The 13,401-nt window shown below is 39.7% G+C and overlaps 1 protein-coding gene across 1 annotated transcript in view; it reads right to left on the reverse strand.

Annotated features, from left to right (window-relative positions):
• The window catches only part of OTC (ornithine transcarbamylase), a 58,867-nt gene extending 48,184 nt beyond the window's left edge, over nt 1-10,683 (reverse strand). Inside the window, exon 1 of the mRNA XM_014853049.3 lies at nt 10,472-10,683. Within this exon, the coding sequence (XP_014708535.1) occupies nt 10,472-10,548 (77 nt within the window). The 5' untranslated portion in view covers nt 10,549-10,683. The remainder of the gene's footprint in view (nt 1-10,471) is intronic.
• Between the last annotated feature and the right edge of the window lie 2,718 nt (nt 10,684-13,401).

Genomic DNA, 13,401 nt, shown 5'->3' on the forward strand with positions numbered 1-13,401 from the left:
TCGTTATTTGGGGCAATCAGTATAAAATGGACAGCATTTATTCTTTCAGTATTCCCAGTGTTATCCCTATTAACAATAACTGGTATTGTATACCATTAGAAAATGTGAATAACCAAGGGCAAATTGTGGTTCACCACGTGTATTAAACATTAATTTTACTAGGAGTAAAACAACTGTCACAAAATGATCACGCTTGAACTCCAGCTTAAGAAGCGCGCTTGTGCTACTTGAGATGAAGAATAAATTCCCTGGTGGGATTTATATATGTCTTTTTGCAATGATGACAAGATGACAGGTAGGAAAATCACAAATTCACTCAATTTGTTGTTTTCACTGCATGATATCAAATAACGGACAAATGAATGTTTCCCTAAATATCCAACTTACTAGCAGAGTTGATTGCTTCATTTAGTGTTCAGTAGGTGAATAGATTTTTTCAGTAGAACTTTTGTGAGATGAAATCCTTCAGAGAGTCTAGTTAGTAAGGAAAGGAACTTCCATAAAGATCAAGGGTTTGTGGGTTAGTTGTCTAATGGTTGATTGATTGATTTAATGTAAGATACTAACGACATATTCAACTCCAATTGAAATTAGTGTTTTCAGCTTATATGTGGATCGACATCTTGGTCAATATTCCTATTTCAAAGATGTACTATTGTCATCAACTTTTAAAAATATGTGATTCATAGACTCTTCAAATGGAAATTTCTTTAAAGAGGCAGTCCTCAATTTTTTTATTACAGACTTCTAACATTAAAAAATTTTGAACATGGATCCACAATGTATGTTTACTTATTTATAATATGTGTGTCACTTTCCTAATAGATTATGTACATAACAAAATGTAAAGAAAAATAAATTAAAAATTTAGACTAAGAAGAACCAAATATTTTAAAAATAAATTATAAATACACAAAAATATTTTGCTGGCTAAAGAAGCTTCTAGAATAGTCCTTTTACTGGAGCTGTAGTAAAAAGCTTACAAAACTGTGTCCAAGATCTGGATAGTAGCAGTCAACAATTTGATAACTTTAGAGACATAGCATTTAGGAGGAAATTTGTTTTCAAATATATTTTGGTTAGACTTTTGGTTCTGATAATACTAATTAGTGACAATATTAAGCAATACTTGGAATATACAAGTACTGATATTGTTGATAAGTAAACCCTTTGAGTGATATTTGTGCATTTTTTGACTGGAAAGTTCATGCATTTTTCAACTCCAGTTCCAGAGTCAACTGGATCCTTCTTCTGGAGATCTGTAAACAGGTTTAACATTTCTGGCCTGGCAGCTTAATCTTTCCCAATTCACATTTAGGGTAGCTTTGAAAATATTTTTTCTTCTGAAATAAGGTCCAAGCAACATCACAGAAGATAAACTCTCTTGACTTAGTGTCTTAAAATAACACATTAATATTCCATGGCTTGAGACTTCTTCCAATATTATTTTAAAAGGGGGAAAAATTTGCTGAAAATCCCATTCCCTAGGATTCAAGGAATTTGGGAAATATCACTATAGTTGTCGAACTCACATCCATCAACAACAGGGAAACAACCATGAGCTAATTTTGAGGCCTTATTTTTTTGCTTAGAGTGTAAGCTCAGACTCCTGGTTATTTTGGAGCCCACAAAAGCTGAGTCTCTAGTCTGCTACACTTAAGGGATTCTTACCCTCCCCTACTCTCAGTTCCTGAAGGCTTTTGTCTACAGTAGTCCCCCCCTTATCAGAGGTTGCACTTTCCATGGTGCCAGTTACCAGTGGTCAACCACAGTCTGAAAATATTAAATGGAAAATTCCAGAAATTAAGAATTCTTAAGGTTTTGTCTTGTTTTGAGGAAGATTCACCCTGAGCTAACATCTGTTGCCAATTTTCCTCTTTTTGCTTGAGGAAGATTTGCCCTGAGCTAACATCTATGCCAATCTTCTTCTATGTGTATGTGTGTGTGGGGGGGTCACTACCACAGCATGGCCACCAATGAGTGGTGTGGTCTGCACCTAGGAACCAAACCCAGGCCACCAAAGCAGAGCATGTTGAATTTAACCACTAGGCCACAGGGCCAGCTCCTAAGATTTCTTAAGTTTTTAATTGCATGCCTTTCTGAGTAGTGTGATGAAACCTTGCACCTTCCCACCCCATCCCACCCAGGAGAATCATCCCTTTGTCCAATATATCCATGCTTGATACGCAACCTGCTGGTCAGTCACTTGGTAGCCATCTAGGTATCAGACCAACTGTGGTGGTATCTCAGTGCTTGTGTTCAGGTAACCTTTATTGTACTTGACAATGGCCCCAAAGAGCAAGAGTAGTGATGCTGGCAATTCAGACATGCCAAAGAGAAGTCATAAAGTGCTTCCTTTTAGTGAAAAGGTAAAAGTTCTCAACTTATTGAGGAAAGAAAAAAATGTATGCTGAGATTGCTAAGAACTACGGTAACTTTTATTACAGTATATTGTTATAATTGTCCTATTTTATTATTAGTTATTGTTAATCGCTTACTGTACCTAATTTATAAATTAAACTTTATCGTAGGTAGGTATAGGAAAAAACATAGTATACATAGGATTCAGTACTATTTGTGGTTTCAGGCATCCACTGGGGGTCTTGGAACATATCCCCCACAGATAAGGGGGGACTACTGCACTCCCTTCTAAATACTCACTTTCATTTAAGAGAATATCATAGATCTTAGAATTGTCGTGTTGTTATTGTTGAATCTCAAGAAAAAGAACTGGAAATAAAAGGGAAATGAAAATTTTTCAGGGAACTAAATTTTTCTCCCTCCTTTCCATGAAAGGAAATAGGAAAATAACAGTGAAAGAGGAGGACCAATGACACCTTTAGCTACTTCAAAAAACCTCCGACTTCCAGCTTTTATTACCCAAACAGAAGACAGATTGGGAGAGATAGAAGGTCTCTGGAGCTTTCTCAAACTTATCTTTATGTACTTCAAGAAGTTTTTAAGTTGGAGGGGGCAGTTAGGGTTGAGGTTAGGGTTAGAATTAATGTTCTGCTGTTGCGATCACATTGTGAAATGCAGCTTTTCTTATTTCTCCATTGACAGAGTTTAAAGATAAAAAGAAGACATAAACATCCTGCTTGAATCTTCCCTTTTTGTCCAGACCTTTCATTTTAAAATTTATATAGCAACAAAAACCGTATTTCAAATTCTTTTTCTTAGACCACAATTGATCAGATGAATACCTCTTTGTGACTCCAGTCTCCACATGGCAGCCGCCCACAATGTTGCCCTCACTTGTGTTGCCCTGGGATCGCAACTCCAATAAATGTTAGCAGATAAGCTTTTTTTTCTTTTTAATACAGAAAGTTCTGGCTTTGCACGGTAGTGTGGGACTGTAAATAACCATTAAATCTGAAATCATGCAAAGCGACCTTAAAAATCAATGGGAAAAATTACAATTGTTCTGTAACTTTTAAATTTTTTTCTCAAAACATTAAAAACTCTATTATTGTCAGCTATAAATGCGTAGGCAAATGAGAAAAATAGTAGAATTGATATATGTCTAGTACACTGTAATTTAAAACATTAGAAATATTGAGAATTATAGTGTTTTATTTCTTTGTAAAAATAGTCCAGTAGTTTGAACAGTGCACTCCATTTTCTTATCATGTAACTTACAACACGGAGCAAACATCTTTTCTATGCTTTGGTGAATTGTCATACTCCTTTCTAAGTATGGATCAACTTCCAACATTTTATCCTTTGCTCTTTCAACATTGTGAAATATCTCAGAGAATTCCTTTAATGAGAAGTGTTTTGCTGGTGCCACTTCCTCTGGACCATTTTCATGTTTTTGTCACAACCGTTTTCCTCATTTATGTCTATAAGTTTGTCTTCACTAAGTTCCTCGAGCTGCATAGCTAAAGCCTTTCAAACAGTAGCAGGGTCAACAATCCCACCAGCTATTTCTTCTATAAATACATTTACATCTGATTCAAATTTAACTGCCATTGTTATTTTTTTATTTCTCTGTTGCACTTTCATCTCTGTTAATTTCCTCTTTCAATTACCCATTTTTATAAAATGTCACATGGGTTTATCACTGGGAGAAAAGAAGGCAGCACAACTATACTCTTTGCTGTCTATGTGAACTGAATAACAGATGCACAGTGAGCAATCATCAACAGACAGAAAGAAGTGATGTGACTGGTCACTGCTCATGATGTGTATCTCTTATTTACATAGTAATTTGTGGACTGAAGCGCTAGCAATGAAGCTTTTACTTTATGCAACCACCCACAGTTGATATACCATGGCAACTGAAACTTGAACTGCCTGCTTGGAAGACTGGCGTTATTTAACTGTGGTAACTGAAATTCCTGCATACTGGGACCATGCAAAGGAAGGACTGCCTATTCTCCAAACGCTTTCCCATTGTAGAACTCTTTCATATACCATTCTCTCTGTCCAGAACACTCTGCCCTCAGCTCTCAAGCCTGGCTCCTTCTCATCCGTAGGCTGGGGACTTAAATATCACCTCCCGTGAGATCCTTTCCCTGACTATACTAAATAGTCTTCACTTTGCCTTCATTTTGTTCATAACACTTTTCACAATTTTTAATATTTATGTGTCTGTTTGTTGCTTACTTTTTAATCTTCCCATTAGATTATATGATCCATAATGATCCTTCCTGTCTTATTCATTAATATAAACTCAGTGTTTATTGTACTGCCTGGGATATAGTAAGCATTGTCTGGGATATAGTAAGCATTCAATAAGTATTTCTTAAGTAAATGGATGAATGAATGATAGTATGTCGCTGCGGCAGAAGTAAATCAATTTGTATAAGAAATTCAGCAGATTTCTGGGAATGAATTTAGAGAGATTCATCATGATGGATTTTCAATGTCCTGACCAAGGTCTGCTGACCCAAAAAACATACCAGAAGCCCCCAAAACAGAATTCATGTCCAGGCCAGAGCAAGGATGGGCTGCGGCCCAGGCTGAACACAAGGCCTAAGAGTCATGAAAGAGAATTGATTGTGACCTAATGTGTGGCTAAAGCTGAAATTGCCAAGCGCTCAAAAGCTCTGGTACAGTATTTGCATTACTTGGAGCAGTAGTTGGACATATGCATGTGAAACAAGAGCGTTATAACATTGGCTCCTAGGCACAGCAGTCTGAGTCAAGTGCAAAACCTGGAAAACTGGTGAGAGGATCTGGTGGGACAAGTTTTTGCTCACAGTACCATGATGGCCAAATCCGAAGTCTGGTAATGGTGACCATACTGATATTTTGGTTCTGTCTTTCCACGAACCCCTTTGGACAGAATAAGTCCCCAGGGTTCTTGGGGACAAAAAGGGTAGAGAGATAGATACTATACATCTGGCCACACTGGCATGTGAGGGCTTGAGTAATTAAGTGGAGCTTTTTCAAAAGATTTCCCGTCAGTTGGTGAAGGGGGTCACACTGTTTACACCACCGAAAAATCATTAGCATCGTCACCACCTTTCTCAATTCTATCCAGAAGGTGGAGCAGGAAATGTTCGCTTGGAAAAGAGGGCTGTTTTTCATAGATATCAAGAGCTAACCAGGAAAATTTATCACTGGAAGGAAAGCAAACACAATGGTTCTAGTTTGAATTCCTATCCTGTTTACTATCTCCTCATAGACCTCCCCTTGGCTTCAAAATGGTGCTGCCACACCTCTTTCCTAAGCTGCTGAAAGTTAGAGAAAAGTAGAACAGCTCCACAATTGTACTATGTTGAAATGCCTCCTCCACAGGCCCCTTTTTTTCTGGTCTGTATCAAGCATTTCTTGCCTTCCTGCGACAGACCCCCACTCGGATTAGCCAGGTCAAACCAGTGGCATAAATGGCTATTAAGTTCTCATAGAGACCGCATGCCTCAGTTAGAGACAGCCTCCTCCTGTTCACGAGCACCCGAACCAGGGCCAGCATCACTATTTTAGTGTTTCCATAAAACTGCTGGGTCTTCTACTCAAGTGTGTCTCCTTAGTAAACCAGACCCAAACCACATTATCGTTCTTCAGCCAATGCATAATAGGGAGGATACAATATTGGAGAAAACACTGGGAACCATGTACAGATTTTCCGTCAAAACTGTCACTGCAGTTTGGTTAAAGCCAAAGCTTTTGAAAAAGGCAAGACTAGTTCCTTACATCAATTTTATCCCTTGAAAAAATAATTACAGAGATTTCTCAACCCCAAATCACTGAATGCTGAGAAGTTAAGCCAAGGTAATAGTAGACCCTTGTGTTAGCTTTACCCAAATATCTTCCTAGCTAGAAAGTGGAAGAGTATTCTCTATTGGCAGAATGAAACCTTTCATTGCTAGAGTCTATGTTTTCCAATTCTGGTAAATTGTTTGGAGTATGAGGGGGGACCTGGATGTGTGCCCTTGTATAACTGTATTTTGTTGGAAGAGGAAGTGCTTGATTCAAGTAAAATGTGGCCAGTTAGAAACAGACTTTGCCAGAGAAGGAAAAAATTCAGTGTTAAATGATATTTTGATCCCCATGGAGAATTCGAGATAAAGAGTTTAGCTTCTGGAGTCATAAGAGAAGGCCAGTGGGCCTTATGGTTGAGATTTTGGTCTTTCTTCAATGTTGCAGATTGATGCAACAGTTAAGGCATATTTTCTTTGTGGTTTTCTTTCATTTACTGAGGTATTTTGGCTATATCTAAAAAAAGGATACTGTGCAAGGGTGGATTGGCAAACTCCATCAATTTGGAAGGATCAAAGTAATCAAAGCAATGGAATGAAAAGAGCAGTGGCTTTACATATTCAAATTCTAGTCCTAGTTCAACTATGACCTTGCGAAGATCATTTTCCATCTTTACCCTCAGTTCTTCATCTGAAAAATTAAGAAAATGCACTAAAAATCACTGATTCTTCGTCTTTGCTTCCACAACACACATGAAGTTTATAAACACAGGATTTCCCTCTCAACAAAACTGGAAAAAAAAAAGAGATTTCCCACTGGCCATACTGGAGCCATCTGAAATCTCAGTGGCCTAACTTTAATTTCATCCTTTTCTTTTCATCTCAAGAATGTACATTGCAATGCATGCAAGGGAGAGTGACTTTATTTTCACAAAACTCTTTTTTCTGATCCTACTGATTTGAAAAATAAAGCACAAATCATTTCCAAATTTCTTTACATTATTATTAACAACAATAAGAAGAATTTATTAGTAAAAATTTACTTGCAACCTTTCTCACCATTGCCACATAGTACTCATATGTGATATAAATTACTACTGATAACTGGGTGACTAGGTCGTTTCTAAGATAGCTTAGATTGTCAATATTCTAAAATTGTAAAACTTCCCCTCATTTGAAAATTGAAGAGTGAGATGAGGGTTAACTTTGTGCAGACCTACTATTAAAGGGCTGGAAACCCGAAACTATTGAAAATCTGTAGCTGCCTCTTTTTCTTTTATCTTAGTTAAATTACTAAATTGCTAAAAATAACAAACTAGAATTAAAACCCAAATTCTACTGTTGGCCAAGGGAAACATCATGATCCCATTCCATTCTGGGTCTCAAGCCTTCTCCAGTTTTCTAAAGTCAAGAAATGTGTTTTTAAAAAGGCATTCATTTCAAGTTATAACAGAAAATGTGAGTAATCAGAGGACTGTTTTCTCATTTCTATGCAAGAGCGTGGATGGCCTGTAATCACTTTGTCTGTGTGTCCACGTGTGTATAAATGGGCACGTGTGTGGGACGAAGGGAACATAATGAGTTATGTAAGCCCTTGGAGAGGTCTGGAATGAAATACCTGAATACCAGTCACCTCCGGCTCCAATCCATAACCTCCTCAGAATTGGGTGGCTTAGCTCAATATTCTCTGAAGAAATTTCTATTTGTGAGATGAAATTGAACTGCACTTACAAATTGGTCTTCTCTGATAAAGAAAGAGATTTTTTTAGTGGTTTCTTTAAAAGCTCTAAGTGGTTCCCCTAATAGGCAACAAATCATAGGACACTGTCTATTACCCCAACACAGCCAGGCTCTAGAGCCTTGTTTGTGAGATGAAAAGCCTATGGATTGGGTTTTTTTCGGGCAGTCTTGGTGTCTGATCCTATTGATTTTGTAAAAAAAAAAAAAAAAATTGACTAAAAATGAATGATCCAGGAGCCTGCATGAATGGCTTCAGTCTCACTTAAGCTGTTATTTTATCATGTGCATAGCTATCTGGCTGCTCGCTTCAAAACTGTGCAGTCCCTGTTTTGTGGCATTGCCAAACCCTAACCACATATTTCCTATCACTCTCTAGTGTTAAACTCTTGTGGTATGTTTTATAACAAAGATCCTCCACCCTTCCCAAGAGAGGTGGGAAAAAGAAGAACTCAAATCTCTGTGGAAGGCTGAAAATCAAAGTAAAAATACAATACAGACAGAGTTGACAAGGAGCTTTTCTCTATTGTTGAGAGGTTGTCAAAGGCCATAGGTCTGATTGGAGGTCAGCAATTCTGAATTCATCTAGCTGGAAGGTGGTGTGGCTAACTAAAAGAGTGGGAAAGAAAAATACCCATGCCACAGAGAATGACACCATTTCAACGTGATCCATTTCTCAATAGAGACTCACACTCTTAAATTTCTAATAACCCGGGTGATTCAAGGCTTTCGTATTTTCAAATAGCAGGCATGGATTTGCACTGATTGAGCTATGCTTTTGCCTCAGCCCCCATTCACTGTGAGAGATGGCTAGTCGGGATTTTCAGAATTGTAGTCTGGCTACTGGGTATAGACAATAGAGTATTAGTAAATACCAAAAAAGCTCAAATATTTGGGAGAGGATTTTCTTGCAAAAATTTAACCTGTAATAATTGTTTTAAAAAGTCAGTCATCACTGTACTTTTCACAGAAGAGTATATGTTTAAGTTCCAAGCTTTGGCTATTCATTCAGTTGATTATTTTCGGCTCAGTGAGGATTCTTTGTTAAAAACTATGGAATAAAATTTCATCACACTTTTATCTGATGTAACTCAGTGGGATGGAATAATAAAATAATTAACATTCGTCTGTCACTTTACAGTTTTCACACACATCGTCTCGCTGATTATCACTAGACTGTGAATTCATGTGTCTGGAATGAAATATCTTATTTACCTTATCTGCCACTGGAACTACAACACTTGTGTAGGAGGTGGCACAAAGTAGGTGCTCAATAGGTATTTATTAAATGAATGATTGAACCACCTTGTGATGTAGGCAGAGCACAGACTACTCTTTTTCCCATTTTATAGGTGAAGCAACATTACAGAAAATTCTAGTGACTTGCTCAAGGTCACATAGTCAGCAAGTGGTGGTGCCAGACCTTGCACCTAGTTCTTTGGACTTCAAAACCTGAGCTTTCCTCCAGATTCTTGGTGATGTGGCCTAACTCTGGCACTAATTGGTAAGCCCCATAATATCTCTGGGCCTCATTTACCTTATCTATAAAATAATAGAAGGCATTAATCTGTGGCTTTGAGGTCTGACTGAAGTCAAATACTATGGGCTTAATTTACAGTATCATTTACAATGTCATTCTGGCTTCTGAGAGTCTTATATTCCCAAAAAAGTGATGCTAATAGTGGAGTCCAGAGAGCCTAGGGCTGTCAGGTGGCCCAGAGAAGGGAGGCCCAGGGCCACTGTCACAGGTCTACTTCCTAACAGTGGGAGAAAACTTCAGACTAGAAGCTTCCTCCTTTAGGGAGTCAGTGAGGTTGTTTTGAGGTTGGTTTAGGTTGTAAAGAGGCTCTGCAAAAATTGTCATTGTTAACATGCAACTACTCTAGAAGCTTTCTGGCAATGATGTCAGCATTTGGTGGCTGCTTCCCCGGTTAACTCCCCACCCCTGTCCCCTTTCCCACAGACACACTCCACACCATCTCCCAGCACATGCTCAATGGCTGTAAGCAGGATGTAGCTTTTACAATGAATTCGTTGGAGACAGCCTCCTTTTACATGCTACCAAGAATTTCAGGGGTAGATTTCAAATTTGGGTTTTATTTTTAAAATATCATTATCTTCATCACATATAAGGTTCCTTTGCAGCAGACTTGCAAAGACTTATCTAGTTGTTATTTGGGATCTGCTTTTTAAAGAACTGATAAATGCCCATGCCCTAGGCTGACATATTGTTTTCAAGCAAAACCAAATACAAGCTGAAGGCCTTGTGTAAATTAGTTCCTCTAATTTTCTTCAGCGAGTTGCTCGCTTAGAATGCACACAAACAGAAGATGTCAAGAACATTTAGTCTGTTACACCTGCCGCAGTTATTCCCTCTCCCCCACCCCCAGCCCACAATGAAATCTGATTACAGAGGACTGAGAGATGAAAGCTCAGCTGGAATTAGAGACAGCTGTCTCAAATAAGGGTGGAACCTGGCACTGCACCCTCCGGAAAAAGGCCTTTTGAAGCTGCACTGCCCTGCAGAATAGAATTTCATTTATCACCATGGTTGCTAAGTCAGACTCAAATCTCTGGCCATCACTTACCGAAAATTTCGAACCATGAAATTGGGACCATTTCTAAGAGCTGCATTATTCAACAGGATCCTCAAATTAAACAGCATCTTCTTTTGATAGTGAAAAGGATGACTTTATGCTCTTGAAAACACCTCACCAAGCTAGCCGGTGGGGTCCACCTAAAAGCTGAGAATGCTTTCGATTGCAGTGAGAGAGCAAAGGTAATATTACCCGTCAACTGCCTTATCAAATGGCCAGAGTACAGGAGTGTTTGGACTTTAAGCCAAGCTCCACCACTGTGTATTTTTTTTTTAGGAGAAATCCTGACTTTTTTGGTGCCCAGACTCCTCATTTTTCATAATATATTTACACTGTCATGCACTTGTGCAAAATCAATTGACAAGTACTCATTGAGCATATAATATGTGCAAGGCGCTGCCGTGCTGGCTGCTGTGAAGGTGCATAGAAACAATTCATTCAGAAAATGTGACTTGGCAGTGCAATACCCCAGACGTAGACGTGACAGCCCTGAGTATCTCCAGTGAGATCACTTTCTTGCTTCCAAGTCCCAGCCTTTCTACAAAAACAAATAGAAAGAAGTGCCCTGGAAGCTATCTTTTGGTGGCAAGAAGCTAGAGAGGGGGTAGAGGTATAGTAAAAAGATCTCAGTACTGGAGCTTCCATTGTGCCTTGCACATAATAGGTCTTAAAAAAATTTGTCACTTATTAATTCTAGCAGGAACCCACAATCAGTAGATGTGGGCAGGGGGGTTCCATATGCTCCCCCACCCCCCGCCGGTAGCCTCTCCAGATCACTAAGGGGCCATCCAAAGCTTCACATTCATTCATCCGCAGTTATAAATTGGATATTTTCAAAATCTATTCTGTGTCAGATACTGGGCTAGGCCGGAATTTCAGAGAACTTCAGGTGAGCTCACCTTTGTAGAGTTTACAGTTCAGTAAGGATGATAAGATTTGTGAATAAATATCCATAATACAAGCCCATAGGAGAGGTCCAGATAAAGCGATACCACATCGCAGGGAAGGGGGAGTGCTCTAAGCTGGGAAGGTAGGAGGCAGAGGAAGAGGGAACAAGGTGGGGGCTGCCTCTTCTGGTCAATTTATGTGACTTTAGCAAACCCAGGCGCGCACTTGCTAGCAGTTTATGTAACGCAAGAAAAGTGTTATTTAAAAAACAACTTTGGCCACTTCTTGGGCAGGGATGGTTGTGATGTCGTAACTAACATCGGCAGGGAAATAAATCTTGACACTGTTCCTCTACTTATAGAGAATGATGTGAGACAAACAGAGGGAAAGACTGAAATTTCCAAACCCCTGACAAATCCTCTGTTCCAGAAAGAACATTCCAGGCAGAGACAAGTGTATGCAAAGCCTTGGAAGTAAGAATGTATAGAGCGAATACTCCAAGTGGGAGAATAGATGGCTGCTTTGTTTGAAAAGAACATAAACCATCCTTGAAGAAGCAAAATAGGCCAGTTGTTGGATAGATCTCAGAGGATGAAATTGTTTTATGTAGTACAGGGAAGAAAATGGAATGTTTGCAGGGAGACTGAGGCAGAGGAGGTCAAATGGCATGCCCGTATCTTTAGTCAAGTGTGCTACCTGTACAAACAACTCGTATGAGTAATGCTTGGGGAGAAACCAAGAAGCATCCCCAGTGTTATGGTAGAGAATGTGGGCAGCACTTCTGAGATGCCAAAGCAACTCATAAACCCTTGTAATTCTATGGAGGTCCTGCAGAGGGGACCAAGAAAGATTGAAACCACCCATAACTCCCAGAAACATTGGAAGAGAGGAGCTACACCATAAGTGAGACGAGGTTAAAGGCAATTTCACTGAATCACAAAAGACAAGATATCTCACCTGCCATGTGGGTCACATGTGGAAAACCACCTTACGGGGTTTGACATTCATCCTCAGAATTCATCCAGGTGCTCTCATTGACCCACTCCGTGACTCCTAATTCCACTTTGACTGCCTGATTTGGCTCCCTACCTAGCTCCCTTTGTTCACCCAGCCCTCCATTTTTGTCTGCCACGAACAGCAATTGTGCTGGGTGGGCTCTGAGGGATACAGAGATAAACAGGAGTGATGAGTTCCTTCCCACATGGGGCTCACCCTTTGAAACAACTCCAGAGCATGACTTCTGTCTCTGCCCCCTGAGCCTCTGCATTCTAACCTAGGGGAGGGGCTTGTTCCCTGCTCATTTGCTTCACGCCCCAAGGGACATTCAGCATGGCTTACTCCTCATCCAACTTCCATCATCGGGGTTGGGGGTAGGAATTAGATGGGGTTCCTGGAGGAGGTGGCACTGATCCTTGATGAATTGGGGAGAATTAGGGTATTGTCAAAACTGGAGGGAGCTACAAAGGATATTACAGCACAGGAGGGAACTTACGAGTAGACCCCAGAGAGAGGAACAAATAGGTTGTGTCGGGGTAACAACAAATGGTTCACACTTCACCCCATCACTGACCATTTAAATGAAGCCCTGCCACACTAAGCAAATTATGAAAAACATAGAACCATGAGTTTCCAGGTCCTGTTCATATCCCCTTTGCATTCAGTCTTCCCCTATATACCTGTCACTTCTTAATGCAAGCACCCAGAGCTGTCTGCCGGAGGATAACTCCCCTTACTCCTCACCCCTGCGTGGGGGGTAACTATGAGGCATGTTTTACACACTCCCCTAAAGGTCCCCTGAGCCTCGATTGTCCACAGTACTAACCTGCTCATCAATGGACCCTGTATTAAGTGCCTTCCCTACGTTGTCTCACTTCCTTCACTTCCTTACCAGTGCTTCCTGGGATCAGATTCCAAATAAATCACTTGACTCAAATCCTTTTCTCAATGTCTGCTTCTGCGGGAACTCAGTCTTGGCCCAGATCTACCTTCTCAACAATTTTTCAATGCTCTGCTTCATGTTGTCTTCCCCCAGG

This window comes from Equus asinus, chromosome X (assembly GCF_041296235.1).
Source record: "Equus asinus isolate D_3611 breed Donkey chromosome X, EquAss-T2T_v2, whole genome shotgun sequence".
NCBI lineage: Eukaryota > Metazoa > Chordata > Mammalia > Perissodactyla > Equidae > Equus > Equus asinus.